The sequence below is a fragment of the Anopheles gambiae genome, chromosome X, assembly GCF_943734735.2.
Source record: "Anopheles gambiae chromosome X, idAnoGambNW_F1_1, whole genome shotgun sequence".
Classification (NCBI taxonomy): domain Eukaryota; kingdom Metazoa; phylum Arthropoda; class Insecta; order Diptera; family Culicidae; genus Anopheles; species Anopheles gambiae.
Window position 1 is genome coordinate 5002412 of NC_064600.1, and position 21197 is coordinate 5023608.

Genomic DNA, 21197 nt, shown 5'->3' on the forward strand with positions numbered 1-21197 from the left:
AAACAAACACACAGGCACACGGCAGGATACATTGTCCTTGTTGGTTTGGCACTTTGAACCCTTCTTTTATTTATGGTGTTTTTTTTTTGTTTGCGTTCTACCCGCACAATTGCAACGCCATCCTTCGCTGAGCCTGCTTTCGGTTTTTTACTCCCTCCCCCCACTCCCCTTTATTTTGTCGAATATCGGATTTTTCTGGTGACACCACTGTAGATACTTCCTTCTCCATGCTCCCTGTTGCTGCTGTTGTTTTTGTTTTTTTTTTTGTAAACGTTTTTGTGTGCAGAGAGCGGCAAGAGATGGCGCAGGCGACGAACGCGAATGTTTCTGTTTTACTAAAACTCTTGAACTTTTTGTTTTTGTTTTTTTTTTGTTTTTGCGGAGAAAAAACGCACGTGCTTTGACGAGAATAAAACTCGGAACGAGATAGAGAGAGAGAGAGAGAAAGAGAATGAGACAAAAAATGTGCCGCAACAAAGTCGCCACACTTTGCCCTGTGTATAACCTTGTAAATTAACACTTCCATACACACACACACACATGCACACATACACTCATACACACACACACACATACACGCAGCAAGGTCCTTGTAGGCAAGGACATCCCGTCGGTTCCGTCACGTGTCACGTCGTGCCTCGGTGCGGTTCGTCGCCTGCTCGCCCGCTCTTTACATTCGACGCAATACGGCACTCGACATACACACACACACACATACACGCAGACAGGGCATCCCTGCAGTGCCGCAGCAGTTTTAGTAGCAGCGACATCTGTCGGCAGGGCAGTTCGACTTGAAGTTGAGACACTGGTCGAGACAGTAGACGTCGGCACCCTCGCGGCCTCGCAGCTCACCGATCGCTTCACACGTTTGCCTGGACACGGGGAAGGGACGAAGGGCAAAACGAAATTCATCAGCCGGGAGAGAGAGAGAGAGAGAGACAGGAGGAACATAGTGTGCTTCAGAGGGGTAGGTACTTACGGGCAGTGGCACACCGTTTCCGGACAGTTCGGCGGGTAGCGGAGACAGTTGCTCTGGCACCATTCCTCCATCCCGATGAAGCTGCGGTACGTCGCGGTCGGCAGACACACCTGGTCCCTGCAAGAAGAGTGCGTGTGTGTATGTGTGGTGGTGTGTGTGAGTCAGTTTGGTTGGTAACAATTGAGGCCGGAGACAACAAACTTACCGGATGATCAGCGGATAGACGTTGTCCGGCTTGGGGTCACGGAAGTCCCGGTAGTACAGCAGGAACGGGTTGTTATTGCCGACGAACAGTGGTGGGCGGCCGCCGCCCGTGTTCGACACGATGCTAATGTCCGCACAGTTCCGGAAGGTTTCTGAAACGGACGGATGCAAACGTCAGGTCGTCTCTGTATGGTGTGTGTGTGTGTGTGTGTGTGTTTGTGGCGAAAGATCTGCTCGGTTGTGGAAACAGCACCACACCACCTACCCGGTCTGCCGCACCCGACCGACTCGGTCCCGTTGTCGCACCGGCCCCACATGTTGCCGGTGAAGTAGGTCCACTGCAGCACGCACTGCGTGCAGCTCACGTAGAGCGGCAGCTGCACCCGGTACCGGAACACGTCCTTCTTCTTCGAGTCGGGCGGTATGAAGAACCGGACCTCGCGCGTCCCGGACAGGTAGAGCGGGTAGCGATCGAAGCAGTCCTGCGTCGCCTCCGCCCGCGGGTTGTTGTTCGGGCAGAGGTACAGCTCGAACCGGCCCATATGGTTGGCGGTCAGCTCGATCTCGACCTCCAGCTCCTGGCCGGCCACGTACCGGCGCGACACGATGCCCTTGCCGTACTCGCCGCCGGCCTCGTGCGGCCGGGGCGCCCGCAGATGGTACGCGTCGCCGCACACGCCACAGTTGCCCTGGTTCTGCTCCCACTGGACCGCGTACCCGCCGCAGAACAGCTCGTTGTCGTTGTAGTTGACCGGGTTCGGGAAGCCGAAGCGCCACATCGCATTGCGGGCGGGCGGTTCCATCAGCCGGCCGTGGGCGTCCGCCGGCCGCGGCCCGACCGTCACCAGCAGCAGCAGCAGCAGCACCGAGGCCGGCATCAACCGTCGCGCCCACGACATCCCTCGGGACATCTGCGGAGATGAACGGGGAATGCAGTATTATTTTTTGCATTTTTGAAGCATTTTGAAGTGCTGGAAATGTCATTTTTGGCGGTTTGAACTTCAAATTTCAAAACGATATGCCGATTGGGTCGTCAATCGTCTAATAGAGCACAGCATCGTCGTCATTTCTGATAATTTCTGGAGCATCATTAGCTCCTTGGCTCAATTGTTGACAGTAAATGAGTTGATTTAGGTTTTTTGATTAATATTTTTGCTCCAACAATTGTTGCTTTAAGTTCTCTTTCGGTAGTATTTCGCTGGTAACTAATTACCTGCTCGTCTCTTCAAAGTGCCAATTTAGAGCATTAAAGCTTATTATTATGCTGCCATTTCACACAGTTACTTCTGACGACTGTCTTTAGCTCATTTTAGCGTTCAAGAACTTCGTTTAAAAAAAAACAGGAAACCGCACTGCGACGTCTGGCAGTTGATTTGTGACGTCGTAGCATGAAATTGGTGAATTCAGGCTCTATAGATAAATTGTTCCCCTAAGCAACTCATTTTGGAATTAATTTGAGAATGCAACCTATTCCTAGTTGCTGTGATCTGTTTCACTTTCTACTGAATGTCGTTGGATGCAAAGTAGCATTTCGGAGGCAGAGTTGCGTAGCAGAGGACCAAGATGTCCAATTAACGTAATGTTTTTATTAAAATAGGAGTAATTCCGGTCGGTGAAGACCTTTTAAGAGACTTTCTTCTTCAGTTTTTAGAAAAAAATGTCCCACTGCTCTTATCCATTTTCTACTCAGGGATAATTATCCATAACATTCAGTCACAATGTCGGTTTTACATAGGTTTCCTAGGCTCATTACACATTAGATTTTTAACTACAACTACGTGAGATGGTTCTCCATAGAGTATCCAGTTTTTCCGTTTCGATATTGCACACACTGAACTGAAACTGTGTTGCTTCTGTGTGAACTTAGACCACAAAAATTAGATATTAGATCAACTTTGGTCAACTTAAGCCACATAACTAATCATGCAGTTGATAGAATTTAAAATTTAACGATTTTTTTGAGAGAGACTTCAGAGACTTGAGAGTTGAGTCTATACGAGATTTGAGCTCAGGATCATTGAGCAGCATGTTTGATGAAGCCGTGCCCGTATCGGCTCTACCACAGGGCCTGTCTCACCACAACACGCATAATGTCTATATAACAGAGAGTCGCAATCCATTAATGGATAATTTTTGAAGTGACGACCAAGGTGTCAGTTTCCAGAAAATTTATTCCCACAAGAAGAGTAGGTGCTGAAAGGAGGTGTTTTATAGGCAATAAACAACAATTTGCTCGTTTCTTCTCACTGACAATAACGTCCACTGTGATTCATTTCACTGACCGTGTAAAATAATGGCCCCTGAGAAAGGAGAATGCGCCAGGACTCGCGCGGCCGTTACTGCCGTCAATAAATTTGTACACCAGTTTTATCGGCCCTGCTGTCACTGTCAACGCAAGAACTAATGGACTGTTTGCACCCCTCCCCTCTTCTCTTGCAGACCTAACACATACACACATACACGTAAACGGGCCAGGTAAACATCACTGATGGCACTGCGCGTCCTGTTCGGGATGCTGTGTCTGGGCGCGCAGGCCTTCCTGAGCCTGCACGGTGCGTCCGGTGGCACGGAAGAATCCAGCCCGCTCACCACCCATCACGGTAGGCAAGAAAGTGGTCCATCCCCATGCTTCGCATTAACGATTCGGTTTCTTTTCCAGTGGGCGAAAACTGCGAGCACCACACGACGACGACCAGCCAGTTCGAGGAGTACTTCGACATCGACCGGATCGGCAACAACCGCACCGAGTCGAACGTCGTCGACCTGACGCTGTTCGTGCAGGTGCGCAACATGCAGGAGGAGCTGGCGATCCTGCTCTCCGCCGCGAACCGGTCCCGCCAGCACCCGGACTACGGCCGCACGTACGAGGTGCGCGTCAGCAATGTGTACACCGTCATCTACAAAGAGACGCTGCGCATGTCCGCACACCACAGCCACAACTTTAACTTCTTCCCGGGCGAGCAGTTCCGGCTGCGCATCCAAATAACGCGCGCCGGCCACATCACCGTCTCCATACCGGGCCTGTCCAAGTCGCTCATCCTGACCGTGCACGACGAGCGGCCCCCGATCGAGGTGGAGTACATTAGCTTCGGGTCGCGCATGAACGCGTACCCGGTGACGTTCTACTTCAACTGTGTGGATGCGGCGCAGGCCGCCGCCCGGAAGCAGGCCCTTGCCGAGCAGGAGAGCGCCCGGGAGCGGGCGGACGCGGACGATCCGGTCGGCGGGTCGTCGCACCAGCTGGACGAAGGCGAGGAGGACGCCAGGGGCCAGCTGGCCCCCGATCAGCACACCACGGACAGGGACGACGACTCGGCGGGTGGCAATCGAGAGATGGGAGAGCGTGAACAGAACGGGGACGTTGGGGAGTCACCGGCGGCCGCCAAGTGTCCGGTCTGTCCCAAGCCGGAAAAGTGCGAGGTGGTGGTGAAGGCGTGCTCGGACACGTCCAAAGATCTGCTGATGCAGGCGTCCGGGCCGGACGGCGAGAAGCAAAAGTACTTCTTCTACTTCAACGTTTACCTGAGCAGCAAGGGCGAGAAGGGAGGGAAGGAGCGACCGGTGGCCGACGCCACCAACCAGATTGCCTAAGGGAAGGGGCCCAAGAGGCCTCCTTTGTACGGATCCTGTCACATATCTTAGGGCACTTTGCGGGCACGTGCGGGATATCCGCAAGGCTCCAGCGTCCCAAGCGCTCCAAGTTCGGCATATCAGCCCCAGCTCGGCCGCAAGTTTTTAAGCTATTTAGCAACTAGTTTCCTTGTTTCTTCCCCACCCCCTACATCCCCCTCCAACCAAGTTGTGGGATGTTGGGAAGTGCGGGCAAATGAGGACATTATAGCTCCAATAAACCTATCCAGCATTTTGTGCAGCGCAAAATCCTGTCTCTCTTTGAAGTAGTGGTGGGAGCTCGGAATCGGAACAACCCGATTCCGTGTTTGGAATCCATTCTGGGAGCCAATTCTGAATTCTTCAATCAATTCCGATGTCGAAGCCAATTCTAGAGCCAATTCTGGAGCTGATTCTAGGGCTGATGCCGGAATCAGAATCGGCTCTGGAATTGGATTCAAAATTGCCTCCGAAATTGGGGTTCAGAGTTGCCTCCGGCATTGGAATTAGTTTCGAAATTGGAATTGGGTCTGAAATCAGCCCCGGAATCTCCATGACAATCCACAATTGTCTTCAAATAAACTTGGATTCTTTGCGGCTTTCAATACAATCGTAGCAGCTTAGAACCCAAACGCCTATTCTCATCAAGATTCTGGAGGCAATTCTAATTTGAAACTGATTCTAGAAAACTTTGGAGTTAGTCGGAATAGATTACCGACGCAAACTTTATTCTTCCCATCACTACTCTGAAGGTGTGCACAAAACATCCGAATTGGAGGCGGGGGAATTTACTGCAAGTGCGCGTCCTCGCGCGAAGAATGTCAGCAGTAGAACCGGCTCCGGGTGGACGGGTGGTTCTTGTGGTTTCCCAATATCCGTCGAGCGACCGTTCTTGGGAAAAAGGTGAACGGTGAAGCCCAACAACAACAAAACCCACCCCATTGCAGAACCCCAAGAACGTTCACCTTTAAGACACCAAAACCCACACACACACACACACACACACACACACACACACACACACAACCGAATGCAAATGCAATCGAAGGCGCGTGTGTGTAACAAACCTCTGGCGCGGGAAGATAACGCCTCTATCTCGTGCGCGAAGGTGTTTCGCGAGTGTACTACAAATATTGAGCAGCAGCAGCAAAAAAACAAAAAAAAACAAAAAAACATACGACTTCAAAGCTGCCCCCACACACCTCCAGAACGGCAGCGAGCGATCAAGATGACCACCGAGAACGGGAGACTGTAGCAGAGGCGTCCATTACGCAAAGGAGCATGCAGGCGCAGCACACGAGCAGCGCGCAGCATCCAGAACGCGATCCCAAATGCCAAGGACATTCGCCGTTTGGTGGCCTCCGAAAAGGGCAATCCTGTGTGTGTGTGTGTGTGTGTGTGTGTGTGTGTGTGTGTTTGTCCGTTCGATCGCGGTTCTTTATTTACCGCGTCGGACAGCGTTGGGAGCTCTTCAGTTGTTGTTCGTCTTTGGCTGTTTTTTTTTTATTTTGCACGATTGGCTTCTTCTTCGGCGCTTATCACCCCGCACAAACCGGAAGCCCCTGAGAACGATCGTGCCGGAATGTTCGGGGCACAGCTTTGGGGCACATCAGCAGTATCGAGCTGCAGCAATTAGCAAGCGGCAAATGTCTTGAATGCGTGAAATGAACCGGTGGCGCGCGTGCGCGCGCTCCCGTTCGGCGTAGATTATCCTTACGCAGCCGGCCAGACTTTATTGCCCGGCCGGCAGCTTTATTGGTTGCGCTTAGCAGCGCAGAGATTCACCCACCCGGGGCTGGCAGTAATAAAGGTAATTTAACGAAGCAAAATAAAAAAAAAAGTAGGAAAATGAAACTGAGAAAAGGGACGGCGCAATTCGCACACGCGCACTAAAAGGGATGTGTTAATTCCAGCCGGCGTCCGTCTGCTGCGGCAAAATATATGGCACTACCCCCTCCCCCCCTCCCCACCCTTTCTGCTTTGCCTGATAAGGCCGTGTTGGAGGCGATGTGGTTTGACATTTTGCCGCCGTGCTGTCATTATTACGCGCAAAGGCCCCCGGCCGCTTGGCCCTCGAGCGGGCGAGCGAGCGGGCGAAGATGCGCACGAAAATGCGCCGACCCAGGAAAAAGGGTCCCCGGTCCGGCAGATTATGGGGAACAAAAGGGAGGAATGGGGGGAGGGGATGGTGTGCAGATTATCGAAGATGACCGATGCTGACAAGCGCATCACATCGCAGGTCCTATTTTTCATCCCACCCCTTGCGCTTTGCGCACACGTACAGTGGCAGGGGGGGGGGGAGCCTTCCGAACGGTCCCTGGAAGGACACCAGTCCGCCCGGGCCTGCGCAAGCCCGTAGCCCTGCGACATGTCAAATTGACCTTTTGTTGTTCGAGGTTTTGCGCCGAGAGGCGCGCAGGAGTAATCGAGCTCTCGCGGCTAAAGGTTAAAAAGGCAAACCGTTTTCGCTTCTTCTACCATTTTTTTTTTTTTGTACTGAAGATGGGACGATCACCACGCGGCACCCGCAACGCCCAAGACCCTACATCCTCCCCCCCCCCCCCCACCAAACAGGACTACTTTGTTGAGGCTATCGTCGCTTACCGGGCCGGCCGGGCCGAATCTTTTGTTTTGTCGCCAGCGCGCGGACGCGAACTCTTGCAGATAAAAAAAAAAACATAAAAAAGTGGAAGGAAAAGCAGATCGCATCCTCGACATTAACACCGTGTTAAGTAATATATCGCGAGCGAGCGAGCGAGCGAACGCCCGTGCGTACACTGACACTGACGAGTGGTGGCGGTGCTAGCGACACTGTGTTGGTGACCGGACAGTGCGGTACAAAAATCTATCCCCGGACAGTCGTCAGCAGGGCCAAACCCAGCGTGTACGATGCATTGAAAATTAGGTACCGAATAAGTCACTAGCACACATACACACTCGCCAAATCATAGGTCATATAAAATGTATTAATTTATAAAATAAATTCTTCAAACATCTGACGCATTTCGCATTGACTTTTTCGGTATTTTACTGAAAGCGTATTTAAATTTTTCAGTTGAAGATTGGAAATCATTCGCAACTGAGATTTTTTTTCTACGTTCCTATTGGAATAAAGTAAACGCTGGCAATTGTTTGATTTGTTTGGTATAAAGTCGCTACCAATTCACCTCATTTGCCTTTATAAACTAGTATTAAGAAAACTATTTATTTCAGAAACTATTTTTGTTTTGCCTAAACCGTATTGATTGAATATTTTACGGTTTAAAGCTACTAAATTAGATCGTTACATCAGCACGCAATCACTGCACGTTCGCATGCAGATACTACAATAGCACCAGGAGATATCCGGGATCCCTGTTGATTATTATCTTTTTTGTGATGTTTCTCAATAATTCCATACTATTTTTGACAAAATACTCATTCCTTGCTATTTACTGTGGCCTTCAGTATGCCAGAGTGCCATTTTTTTCTGAGAAGCACATCAGTAGAATACTACCTCCGTTTGAGAGCGCAATTTCAAGCTTTATGATGAATTCTGAAGATGTTGAAAATAGCGTGAAAAAATATCTTCCCAAAACCCTACCCCTAACTGCCTGCGCTGAAGTGCCACTAGCTCATGATGGGAACAGATCGGACTTGTAATTTCGATTTGGTCGATTGACATTTTGCGCCCGGCTCTTGATCAGCGCTGCATCACCGACCGCCCAACCGACCGGGATAAGCTTGGCAAGAGCTCTTACACATTCACGCAACAATTATGCATTATACCCCAGCACAGGGGACAGGGGGTCACCTGCTACAAAAGATGACACATTGTGGACGGTCGCATTGTTCCGCATATCGGACCACGGCTCTCGGCTACACACAGTACACAGCCGCACCATGTTTTGTTTGACATTTCGAGCACCAGTGCTGGAGCTTCCCTTTGTGTTCCGGTGATTGGTCCGGTCGCCCTGGTATCGACAACGTGCGAGCGCACACACACACACACATGCACAGAACCCATTTGTACGAGCGATAAGTGAATCCCGACGATGACGATATAGGGCACGGCTGCTTAACCTTTCGCACAGCACTGTACGAGGGAGCGAGCGACAGAGCGAACAACAGGCGCGTTGGAAAGGACGCAGCGCTTTGCAGGATACATTACTACTGTGTACTACTACGCGTGTGTGTATGTGTGTGTGTCGCTTACATTTATTTGTTACGGCACATGTTTTCGTAAGTCATAACGGCGAAAGCAAGAGAGACAGAGTGAGTAAGAGAGAGAGAGAGAGAGCTTAGTTGGTCCAGACGACGATAAATAATGTAGCGCGCGGGTCGTTTAACCCCGCTTCACTTTAACCCCTTTGATCCCTTGAACCACGTGCGTTTGTGTGTGACATTACAAGATGTAACCAGAGCTGCAGGGACCTCTCCCATCTCCCCCCCTCCCTGCCATTCACACAGCAATGAACAATTACAACGACAAAACAGCACACCCGGTTTTATGTCCGTTGTTGAATACACACAACAAAAAAAAACTCGAGAGAGGGAGCTATGAAGATGTTTCATCGCTTTGCGGACATTATTAAGTGCATCGCAGGCCTCTCGCCTCCCCTTCTGCTTTAAATCACCCACCAGCACGAACTTGACCTACGGGCGAAAAGGGGTCTGACATTTTCGGGTCGTTGATTATGATGAAGCAGCAGGACCTTTCAGTGCCGGACAATCGTCCAAGTTACCAATCGAATAAAGCAGACTTGAGACCTGGCTGGGGTGAGATCCCCCGTCTCCCACGTCCTCTTGACGAAGCTTGCCTATTTGCCCGGTGTATTGTTTTTATTGGAGGAGCTTATCTGCACTTTGCACACAAAATTTCCGGGCAGCATATGATGGGGTCGGGTCTACAACCCGTCGTCTTGCTGCGGCTGCTTGCTGGTGGTGCGAGTCGGCAACCCGCTCGTTTTGGTGCGGTTTTTCATGAGATAGAGATTGAAGTAGAAGTAGTACTTCTGCCGCTCCGGGTCGTCGCCCGTGGGCGCCCCGTTCGCGTCCTTGCTACTGTCGGCGCATGCCTTCACGACGACCTCGCACCGCTGCTTGGGACAGACGGGGCAAACGGGGCAGCCGTCCGTTAGGGGCAGGCTGGCCGGTTCGCCGGCCCCGTCCGCTATCACCTCGACCTCGGCCCGGTACTGGGGCAGCCCGCAGCCGAGATAGAACCGCACCGGGTACGCGTTCATGCGCGAGGAGAAGCTGACGTACTGCACGTCCAGCGCCTGCCGCTCGTCCACGACCGCGAGCAGGGGCCGCCGGCCCAGCCGGCCGTCGTTCACCAGCACGGTCAGGTTGCCGTCGCGGGACAGCAGAAAGCGCAGCCGGAACCGATCGGCCGGGAACAGCTTGTCCAGCGGGCTGTGGTACGCCTGCATCTTGAGCGTCTCCCGGTACACCACGGTGTACACGTTCGTCATCCGCATCTCGTAGGTGCGCGCAAAGTCCGGATGCTGGTAGGAGCGGTTCTGGCCGGACAGCAGTATCGCCAGCTCCTCCTGCCGGTTGCCCAGCTCGACCGTGAAGCTGACGTTCACCAGATAGCTGGCGGACGGTTCGTTCCCGAGCTCGGCCAGCTCGTAGTACTGGTCGAACGTGCCGGACGTCACCGTGTGCTCGAGACAGCCGACCGGTGGCACTGCACGCGCGTTCCGGGACATGCAAAATCCAAACAGTTGGACAGTTCATTAGTTGATTGTGGCACGCGGACGTCCCTTTTTCGTTTTGTTTTCGAGCAGAACTTTACCATCGTCCGGTGCGTCAGTGGTCGACGCCAGCAACTCCACCAGCAGCATCAGCGGGATGATTAATTGACCCCATCGCAGCCATTGGCTATACATGGCCGACACACTTTCCACTTGGCGAACAAATAAATTAAGCTGCGATTTGAATAAATCTTTGAAATCCACTCCCGCGCGCGCGACTTCTTCCAAACACTGTTTTATTGGTTTGTAATCTTCTGCTAGATGTGTACGTGTGTGTGTGTGTGTGGTGGGTTTTTTTGTTGCTGTTGCTCTTCTTGTTGTTGGTGCCTAATTGAGACAACGGCGGCGGTAAAATATAACCCCAACCCCCGAAGAAAGCGCGCTGGTGGGCAAAGAGACGCTCGTCACATGGGGACGGAAATTCTGGACTGCGGCCCAAACGCGACGCAAATGAATTAGCGACCCTCCAGCACGACCGGGCCTGGTCCGGGGTGAAAGGCACGCACGTTTTTTTGCATAATGGGTTTGTGATTACGATATCAGACATGAGCCTCTCACAACACAGAGAAACCGATACAGGGCCCAAGAAAGCAAGGCGGAACAACACATGGTCGTCGCTCATTTCTTCACGAGCGCGTTATCGGCCCAGCGCAGGAAATGGGATGTGTTTCGTGGTTGTGTTTGTCGCTGATTCCGTTCTTGAAGGGAACGCTGCCACGCCAGCAGCGTGTGGCGAAATTTAATGTCCTCCCCGCAGAAGATTTCTCCGGCCCAGCGCAAGAACCTCCGGTTTGGCCGGCATGTTACACCGCGGGCAATTTGCCTATCGCGGACGGCTGTCATTCGGGACTGGTTCTATCGAGCTGTCGGAGATGTCACATGCTGGAGTTCCTTTCTTTCTTTCTTTTTTTTCGGCGATGCTTTTTAGGTGTGGAATTCAAAATTTCCCAAAAATCTCTGAACTGCGTCCTCTCCAAGCATTGCGATTTATTTGCGTGCGCGCGCTCGTAAATCAACCAGGCAGCCGGGGGTTGACAAATTCACCCCCGGCCCTGCTCACGAGGCTTTACACTTTGATAACGGGGGGCACATGTTTTTGGGACTTTGTTTGCATTTGTATTAATTAAGGCACCAGCCTGGTTCGGGCCCATTAGTGCGGCTGATTGGCTGAGTGACCGTGTGCATTTGGGTAGGGCGGCTATCGACAGAAATGCTTTTCGAAAGTTGCTTTCGAAGCAAACTGGCACGACTTATCAACGACCCAGGCAGCTCAGAACGTCGATCGCAGGGCGGGGATTAGAAAGGAAGCGGAACGGTCCGCCATGGCATCGGCGATATCTGAGCGGCACGCCGCAGCGAAAGAATCTGCTTCGCTCCGGTCGCCTTCAATCGGGCCCAATTAATCCACCAATTAATCAATAGCGTGAAAATGTCAGAACTCCCAAGCCACCATCCAAGTACGCAATGTCTCGGTCGGTCCGCACCCGGGAACAAGGCCAGAATTTAAGAACTGGCAAGAGGGATTGGGAGATTGGATGCACCAACCAAAGCAAAACACACACACACACACACACACATACAAAAAACAAGACAGAAATTGGATCAGATGGTTCCGTGTTGGGCCATGTTGGGTCATTTCTTGGGTGCAGAGCTAAGCAGCGTGGCACGAACCCGGAGCGACGCGGCGCTGCGTATATGTCACGGCATGATATGGCGATCGATAATCGCATTGTAAGTAAATGTTAAGGACAGGAGTCCTAGAGGATGTCACCGTGTTTTTTTGGAGCTAGAGATCACGCCGTGGTCGCCTCGCACAGCTGTCAATCAGCAATCGATAAAGTTCAGCACTGAGCACCCGAATCCGAGCACCGACGCCACCGCAACGCCGCACTATCGGTAAATGCCGGAAAGGTCAGTAACCTAAATACCAAGGTCGTTTTGTGTATCAATCTTGCTTAGCGGGCCGAGCCACGGCTTCCCGAGCAGAGTGTAGGACGCGACACTGCACACATTAAACACACGCACACACAGAACACGCTCATTTATCTCCCACGGCACTGGCACGGCGCTCAGCACTCGGTATTATTATAATATTAGATTATAATGCCAGCGGGGCCAACGTCCAGCTGTGTGTGCGCTTTGGCGTGTATTTGCGTGCAGGATCGGTGTCGGGAGCCGGGAAGGGAAGCGATCACGATTTATGCTAATTATGCGATCTTTCACGCTAAAAACACTCGCGCGCCGTAGCCGGGGCCCGGCCCGAAATCAATCCAGCTTCATTTGCCTGTCAAACGTGCCTTAATAACGGCAACAATCAAATCCAATATTTCATGCCCATTTTCAGCCAGCATCCCCGCCCCCAGGTGCTGTTTTTTTTTTAATAGCCCACACTTGGCCCGGCTCTGGTAATTTAAATATTAAATGATTATTTTCTTTTCGCCCTCTGGATGGGGAGTGCGATCGCTTCCTCGCTCCTTTCTCAGGAAGTCCCCTTCGGAGTCCCCTTGTGGTCTGCCCTAAGTCCCCGAAAGGAGCAACGTTTCAGGTGCTACCCTTAACCTTTTTCTGTGTGAAAGATTGTTTTACGGATGAAGAATGGCAGGTGGGTGTCAGTGCAAGTGTAGGTGAATTGCTCAAAAAAGGCCAAATGTACTGTGGAATGGCGAAGGAGCAGTTGGAATCTAAACTGCTCCAGATGTCGGATGCCGGCAGAGAGCCGACGCGCGGCGCAAACAAAGCAAACAAGGCGAAGCGTTTCCGACGTCGCATTCAAGATCGTACCAAGCTCGATAAGCCACTTGACGTACGCTTGCACTCTCTATCTCTGCATTTTGTCTGCTCTGCTGCTCCAAAAACTCAAACTACGGTCCGCTTGTTCTTGTTGGAGATTCTACCGATTCTGCAGCGATTCCAAAGCCACACCCGACAGCCACACTTGAAAGTGTGGGGGGGGAGTCCTACACCTACTCCAGCTTATCGGGGGCACCGCATCTTTCAAGCTCGATCGCTTTAATTCGCTTTATCTGGCATATATTCTTGTTTTATGATATTGTTCCGCTGCCTGGTGCCTTCCATCCTCAACCGCATGCAATTATGACGAGAGAATGGGGGACTTGCAGCCTGCAAAACCTGCCACCAGACCCGCCTTCGCCGGATGACTCTACAAGCGTAAAGGTGAGAAGAACTCATTCTCCTCCCCGCCCGATCCAGTGTCCAGGGGAGACTCGAGAACAATATAACATTTGGCATTAACGCACACACATACACACACACACGGGCTCTGTGGTTCTGTGGCAGCAGAACAAAACACAAAAAAAAAAACAAAGGTTCTTGGTTGCACCGGGGTTTCGTCTTTCGCAACGGCGATAAGGTTACCGCCGTAGGATAAGATCACCCTTGCGGACGGGACAGTCAGGGAAGGAGCAACAAAAGCGAAACAAACAAGAACAAGAATTGATGGAAGGAATTGGCACAGGTTCTGAGACGGCAGGATCTGGAGGATAGGTTCCATCCGTTCTCCTTCCCCCCCCCCCCCCCCCCCCCAACTCCCTGTAAGCCCGCTAAACGTTTCCCGGGAGCGTCCCCGGGAGTGGATGACATTTCCAACGAATATCCCGACGGTTGTCGATGATGACGCGCCTGCTGACGTGCGCGGAGGGGGTGGAACTGGTTTCCAAAGCAGCAAACTCCCCACCAACCAGGGGGTAAGAAAATGGATATTGACAAACGCAGGGTGCGGGAGGTTTTAATGTGCCCGGTTTTTGGGGATCCAGCCCGGGACACTCTGGCAGGCGGGCTGGAGCTGGTTTCCGCACGCAGGCAAGCAGCAGGTTTTCAGCCGTGGCAACCATCTGCACCTGACAGGCTTGCTCCGGCGGGGTGGGTGGCAGGGCGTTCTAAAAGGGAGTTTTTGACGGATCGTTTGCTCGGGTTTTTGTCGGTCGGACTCGGAGAATCCTGTGCTCCGTGCTGATTGTTGCTTTGACAGCTACTACCCAAGCTTAGGATTGATTACATAGGCTGACATTTAAACGCCACACACACAAAAAGCCCTGTTTCTGGGCCTCAATTCTAGGGGATCGTCCAAGATCCTCCGCTTCTAGGCGGCCGATGTGTTAATGAGGCACCGCTCAAGCGATTCCAAGCGACTGTTCCGCAACTCCAAAAACAAAAAAGCCCAGTCATCGTTCCATTCGTAGATCGTTCCTTTTCCGGCAGTACGGCCAAGAACACACAAGGAGCTCTTTGATCTGCGCTCCGCACTGAAACCCTATCCAGCCCATCCAGCAGTGTGTCCCACTTTTCCAAGCGACGAACCCGCCCGGGGCCCTCCTAAAACAAAGCATCCTTTCTCACTGCCCCAAGTGGGCGTCACGGTCTCCACTCAACCAACTTCAAGCAAAATCCAAAACAAAAAACGAAACAAAACAACAAAAAGAACACTGGTGGCTCTGTCAAGCTAATCGATAACGAAAGGCCATAAAACTAATAACTTTTAAATAGATGCGCAAAGTGATGACTGCGCGTGTTCTCGCCCCCGAGCGCGATAAATATGCGAACTCCATGGTTCGTACCCGGCGTGTTGCTTTCTCTCGCGCATATCTTGCGCGCGGTATCAAGATCACACACAGCACAATCTATTCCGGGACGGGAAGTTAGCCGACAATGATCTCATCTGCTTCGCCAAAAATCTTTTGGGGCTGGGGCTGGTGGCGCACGTTTCCCCGCATTATCGGACGGGCGCGAACGGTATTCTTGGTAGCACCGGTGCCATGGACCGTGTCATTGTCCCACCGTGCGGTGTGTGTGTGTGTGTGTGTGTGTGTGTGTGTGTGTGTGTGTGTGTGTGTGTGTGTGTGTGCTTAAATCTAAAAGACAAATAATACCCCCAAAACAAAAATCACAACATGCCCGCTGCTGGTCAAGCGTGTTAGGCTTTCGGTCTTGGCAGTTCCGTAGCGGTTTGCGCCTCATTACCATACAAATTTGCTCGTGTTAGGCCGGGCCGGGCGTTTGCTTTGCGCGTTTTTTCCCTCTCACCCCCCCCCCCCCCGCCCCATTCGTTGGGAGAGGGAAGTACCCCGTTCGGGTATCGATTTTTAAGACAGACCTACATTCGCTTTCGCCCCATAAAATGACTTTTGATGGCACTTCTTGGGGACAAAAATGCAAAAAAAAAACAAACACACACACACACAACTGATGGGACCAGCAGGCCAGCTTGCTCTATGGCTGCGGCGATACACATTCCTATTTTCGCGCATTGCGTACCTCTTTAAAATACCATGCCCCAAGCGGGGCCAAGAAAAGACAGTGTTTCGGTGACGGTTTTTTTTTGTTTTGGAGGCAAGAATGGTAATAATATTTTTTGAAAAATGTCACCTCCCTGGATGGATGGGGCCTCCCCGGGGGAGGGGGAGGGGGGTTGTCAGAAGCAGATCCAATACGTTTGTTCTTTTTTGGCTTTTTTTTTGCTGTCCTGTAATTTTTTAGCACCTCGCACCCGCGCGCGCATGTAAAAAGGGAAATGTAAATTTTTAATCTTTCGCTCGCTCGGTGCGGATTTGCATCTGCTTACAGCTTACTTTGGCAGCAAGCATACTACACGGCATACACACACACACATACTGTACCCTATGGACAGTCCGTGACCCCAAACACCCAAACCGATCACTAATCGGATCATGTAGCTGCGCAGCTTTTCGCCTGGCCGTTAGGTTGGGCCGTTTGCTTTTTTTTATTGGTTTTTACATTTGGAAGTTGTTTCTTTTCCTTTTTATTTTTGTTTTTTTGTTTTGTTTGGAAATCAGTGCGCAAGTGAAATTAATCACCACTCCCGGGATCCACACACACACACACACACACACACACACACACACACAGACACAGCGTACTAACAGTGCGTGAGTAATTGGGCTTTAAACCCCGTACGTGGAACCGTGCGGCAAGGGCAACGTGCGCACGAGCACGAACCCGCTGTCGCTTTCATTCTATTCACACCATTGGGCAATGGGCCTTCCTTGTTCCTCATCCCAAACCCCAAGCCCCACCCAAAACCTTCGCACATCCGCTGCAGTTCGTCACGTGTGGCCGTGCCCGCGGCCGGTGGCGACGTGCACAGCTCCGAATTCGTGTGCCGTTGTCGCGGCGCATGACGGTCCGCGGCCAAGTCTCAGGCTGCGCCAGATGCGCGTTAATGCGTTACTGCGGGTTTTGCAGGAGTTCCCATAGCTGTGGGACACTTCATTGATTCTTTCTTACATGACATAAACTTATTGTAATTGGAATTGGACACTCTAGCACCCTTGTTGGAGAGATCCAGTAGGAATTTCCAACAAGCCTGTGCAAAAAGGGTGCCAATAGAGTCCAATTGCCAACATACGAAGGAATGAGCCAATAGGAATGAGTCTAGACAGTGTCCCACAAATATATTGTACCCCCGTGGAAAACCCTGCAACTATATTCCGTCTAACACTGGCACCACCACCGTCAGGTTGTTCCGTTCGCTCTGCTAGCCCCGTGATTCATGGCGTTCTTGCAAACAATGACACAGCTTCGTCCGCGCGACATTGACGACGTCGTCCGTATCGAGAGCGTCGTTGTTTGCAATGATTTGCAAGCGACGAACCTGTTTCTCAAATATCACACCGAGCACCCGGGGAAGCAAATTTGTTTGCCCGAATTAATTGAATCGACGGATCGGTGCGTCGTCTGTGAGCCACGGTGACAGGCGGCAATTAGTAAATGCCAACCGATCTCCTTTTTGCTGGAGCGCTTCAATCAATCTCGCAATAAGATCCAGAGCAAGAAAGCGTGTGTGTGTGTGTGCAGCGATTTGTTGGTAGGCTTTAACAATGCTAGATATTGTTTAATAACAGCCTGAGAGCCTAATATTGACATCTGCTTTAACTGCACACACACACACACACACAAAAAGGGATTACTTCATCTCATCCCTCGCCACGTTTTGCCGACGCATTAGTCATCCCGAAGGCATCACTTTTACGAGTTTTTATTCATGAAGATTTTATGTCTAGAAAGTCCACGCCCGACATGTGGGGAGCACGGTGCAAATTCTTCGTAGAAATGTTTGATCGACGACTTTTATGGGCGGAAATGACTAATCCACACACACACACGACACACATGGATGATCATGGGTTGGAAGTTGTCGCAGGTTTAGGATGTCGCATACATTTCAGCAAAAAGTGAGACTCAGACATTTCTTTTTTACACTGTAAAGTGTCTAGTTACGCGAGAGCACTGAAATTGGGACCTCGATGCAAACTCAAAGTACATTGGAGCGCGCATTCGTCCGACAGCTTGTTTTGGAGCAACTAAAGGGCGCAAAATCATTGGATGCACTAAACCCAGCTTTTGAATTTGTTTCGCTTGCCCAGCGTGCCCGTACCGGGTTCAATTCTTACATGCACCGTAGGCGCTCGTAGGGGTAGCGTTAGAGTCTTCTCCGAATACTTCAAAAACCACCAGAATTGCTTCAAAAACGCTAAAGTACAATCGTGGCATGTTTTTTACGCATTTTGATACCAAATTTGACTGCAGCAGGTCGTGCGGTGTAGTGCGCCCATTCGGCGCATTAAACTGCTTGGGCCGGGCCGGGCCAAAACAATTAGGCAAACGCTCGATAGCAAACACCGCAAACGAAAGTGTCACCGCACCAAAACTAGCGAAAAGGGGGGAAAAGGTGCTGCTTTAAAATAACCACACGCACGTGTCACGATTCCTAGATGGGCGCGTAAGGTTGGGCACGCAATTTATGGGCTGCGCGGGTTGGGTGCGCGCGTATCAAACGGCTTCCCGAGCAGTGTTCCAGTGCGTTCAAAGCATTCTGCTTACTATAAAAAACCCCTGCTACTACTTTTGCTGCCTAGCCAACAGCCACCCCACGGTCCTCCCCGGGTGGAATGCGTTGCACACGAGTGCGGGTGCACACGGTGGTAGTAGTAGTAGTAGCAGTGAAAAAAAGAAACAGAACCGCCGAAACAGGGTCGGTGTCATTACGCTGGGTACATTTTAATCAATCGCTACGGCACGACGCGCTCAAGGAGACGCGCGGCACCAGACGGCGACACCAATCAGGTGAGGTGTGGTGTAAAACGTGCAACGGGCGGTTGGCGAGTTGCAATTTGATCGACTGCATGTGCGTCCTCCGGGTGAAATGATTATCCGGCCGGGGGATGACTGCCTAATGGCGCCGATCGTTGCGATGTCGGGGCGTTAAGTGGCGCTAGGGGAAGCTAAGAGAGCGCACCCGTGAAACGCGACCAGAGGAACGTCACTATTGCCACCCACAAGGTAGAGTAATTGGGCAGTGCAATGGTTGGGATGCGTGAAGCAGTTACAAAAGCTCGTTGGAAAGAAAGCAAACAAATTACAATTGTTTGCCCTTATTCTAGAGCGCCTGTTCGATAACGATAGCGATTAGAGCAAATGTCTAAAACTGATCTAAAGGGATCTAATCTCTCTATAGTCACGACTTAACGCTGCAGACTCCTTTAAAAAGCTTCCCTCATAACGGGAAAAATTCCGCATGTGGATTGGTTATATGCTGCTGCTTGAAATTGCACTTCAAAGTCATCTAAATACTAAAAAATGAAGAACAAAATGAAATATACGTTCGTCGCTTTTTAGAAAGAGTAACGCATTGAGCTCACTATATTGAGGACTGTTTTGGTTGAAATGATAATTAGCAGATTGCGCTATTCGATCAAAGAATTCAAGGAATTTTTCCGTTCGGGCTAAAAAGCTCTAAAACCAGCACTTCCAGCCGGCTGAGCACATCAGTTGGAGCGTTAGAAAATTGGCATATAACGATCACAAACGAGCGACAGCTAACGGTATGCTAATTAGTGCTAAAACTGAGCTAAAACTAACACGGCACTGTCCGAAACCGGCAAATCAATTCTAATTAAAACCGCACCAAAAGCTGTTACTAGATACAGATCACACACAACTTTCCACGGTCAAACGTTTTCGGTGGCACGGTTAGCATCGCACAGCCACTGGTAGCGCTAGAAATTTGATTGATTGCAGACAGTTGATTTAACGGCGGACTGTTCGCGGCACTTCCATTGCATTCGGATGTTTGTGTTTTGCTTCCTTGTTTTTCGCTCTCAATTATTTGATTTAAGATTATAAGGTGTGTGAAGGAAATTTGACAAACTCTACTTATGTACTACGGAAATAAACAAAAAAAAATAAGTTAAATTCCTACCTCTGCGATCTGGAACATCGGGGCACACACACGCTCAAGACACGAACCGAAATCGTCACAATCACGTACCTTAATTCGTTCGACATAAAAAAAATAAATAAAAATACCTTTATCGTTAGACGCACACTTTTCACATTCAAAACTTTACTCGAACCAACAACAACAAAAAAATGGCAACGAAAACAAATGCACTTGCTATTTTCAAAACATAACCCGAACACACTTACGATGAAGATGAACAAATGAAAATTTAAAAAAAAAAACGGTGATTTGCCACCTAATTAAAATCGCTCAAAAACTGTTGGACGCCCAAAAATCAAAATGCAGGAGGAGTGAGGAAAACGCACTAAAAATTCCTCACGTACTACTCTGAGCAGAGCAAAAAAAAAACCAAACAAAGTTGCCGAAAAATCTGCGAAAAAACGGCGTGCGCACGCTCCCGTCGCTGTGCGGTAGGCGAGCGCTTCCCTCGTGGATAGCAAAATTTAAACTGATCCATTCGAGCGGCCGGCCGACTGTCTTTATTTTTTCGATCACACCCCCTCCCCCCAGGCCCACACACACACACACAACCATTCCCTCCTTCCGATTCCGTCTTACCGTCTTCCCCCCCCCCACCCCATCCTCCTCCCCCTCGCACCGAGTCCACCCTTTGTGCCCTCTCTCCCTTCGGAGGCCTTCCCGAAACCGATCCGGTCCTCGTCCGCCCAGTGCCCATCTGCTTCCCGCTTTTGCGACATTCTGTTGCCGTCTTTTGCTTTCCCTTGGGTTTTCGCACCCCGCGCGCCGCGGCTTCGGGATGGGGTGCCGGGCCCCACGAGTGCTACGGTTCGCATACGTTTCGCGCTCTTGTTTACTCTTGTTTACTTTCGTTTCCATCAAATACCGGCCCCGGGTTTTACGGTTCTTGGAGGGTATTTTTTTTTATTATTATTATTGATTTTGTTTTTGTTTGCCACTTTTAATAATATTGCTCATCCTTACGGGTCAACAGCATTAATGGAGGCAATTTAATTTAATCCCTTCGCGTTCTGTTTAAACATCTCCGGCAACAAGTGATCAAACGAGTAAACAAATCCTTTTCGGTGCGCTCCCTCTCGCCTCTCTCTCCCTCTCTCTTTCTCCTCTGTCTCTCTTTTAAATACTCCCTTTTTTATCTCTCTCTCTCTCTTTCTCGATTACTTTTACACGATCGCGATAATTGGCGGGTCCGTAACGATTGCTCATCAATTTTGCTCTTAAATATTTTGTCACGCGCGTTACACCGCGCTACTAATTAGCTTCGAAAGAATGCAAAACCGATCTAAAACAGGGCGCGTCGGTCGCCGCATTCCCGAACGGTCCCGAATGGGGAACGCACGTTCGGAAGCTAAAATTGATAACGCATCGTCACCTCGTCACCACGGCGGCTGGAGGCGCTTCGGTTCCA

The 21197-nt window shown here is 50.7% G+C and overlaps 3 protein-coding genes across 4 annotated transcripts; 1 reads left to right on the forward strand and 2 right to left on the reverse strand.

The window, feature by feature from the left end:
* Window positions 1–27: 27 nt before the first annotated feature.
* Window positions 28–20256, reverse strand: LOC1271990 (uncharacterized). 2 transcript variants are annotated; one of them, XM_061655964.1, is made up of 6 exons: window positions 19996–20256; window positions 19769–19837; window positions 1449–2094; window positions 1185–1335; window positions 980–1096; window positions 28–872 (listed from the first exon to the last, which is right to left on the reverse strand). In XM_061655964.1, exons 2-6 carry the CDS (start codon window positions 19784–19786, stop codon window positions 755–757), a joined length of 1050 nt encoding a protein of 349 aa, XP_061511948.1. In that variant the 5' UTR covers window positions 19787–19837; window positions 19996–20256; the 3' UTR covers window positions 28–754. The 2 variants fall into 2 exon arrangements, with proteins under 2 accessions (XP_061511948.1, XP_061511959.1); XM_061655975.1 differs by lacking the exons at window positions 19769–19837; window positions 19996–20256 and adding an exon at window positions 7397–7582.
* On the forward strand, window positions 823–5062 carry LOC5666783 (uncharacterized). The gene is made up of 3 exons (XM_001687715.3): window positions 823–967; window positions 3623–3783; window positions 3843–5062. Exons 2-3 carry the CDS (start codon window positions 3672–3674, stop codon window positions 4772–4774), a joined length of 1044 nt encoding a protein of 347 aa, XP_001687767.3. The 5' UTR covers window positions 823–967; window positions 3623–3671; the 3' UTR covers window positions 4775–5062.
* Window positions 9595–11075, reverse strand: LOC3289645 (uncharacterized). Its single transcript, XM_566120.5, has 2 exons — window positions 10575–11075; window positions 9595–10466 (listed from the first exon to the last, which is right to left on the reverse strand). The coding sequence occupies exons 1-2, from the start codon at window positions 10666–10668 to the stop codon at window positions 9679–9681; spliced, it is 882 nt and encodes a 293-aa protein (XP_566120.5). The 5' UTR covers window positions 10669–11075; the 3' UTR covers window positions 9595–9678.
* Window positions 20257–21197: the final 941 nt, after the last annotated feature.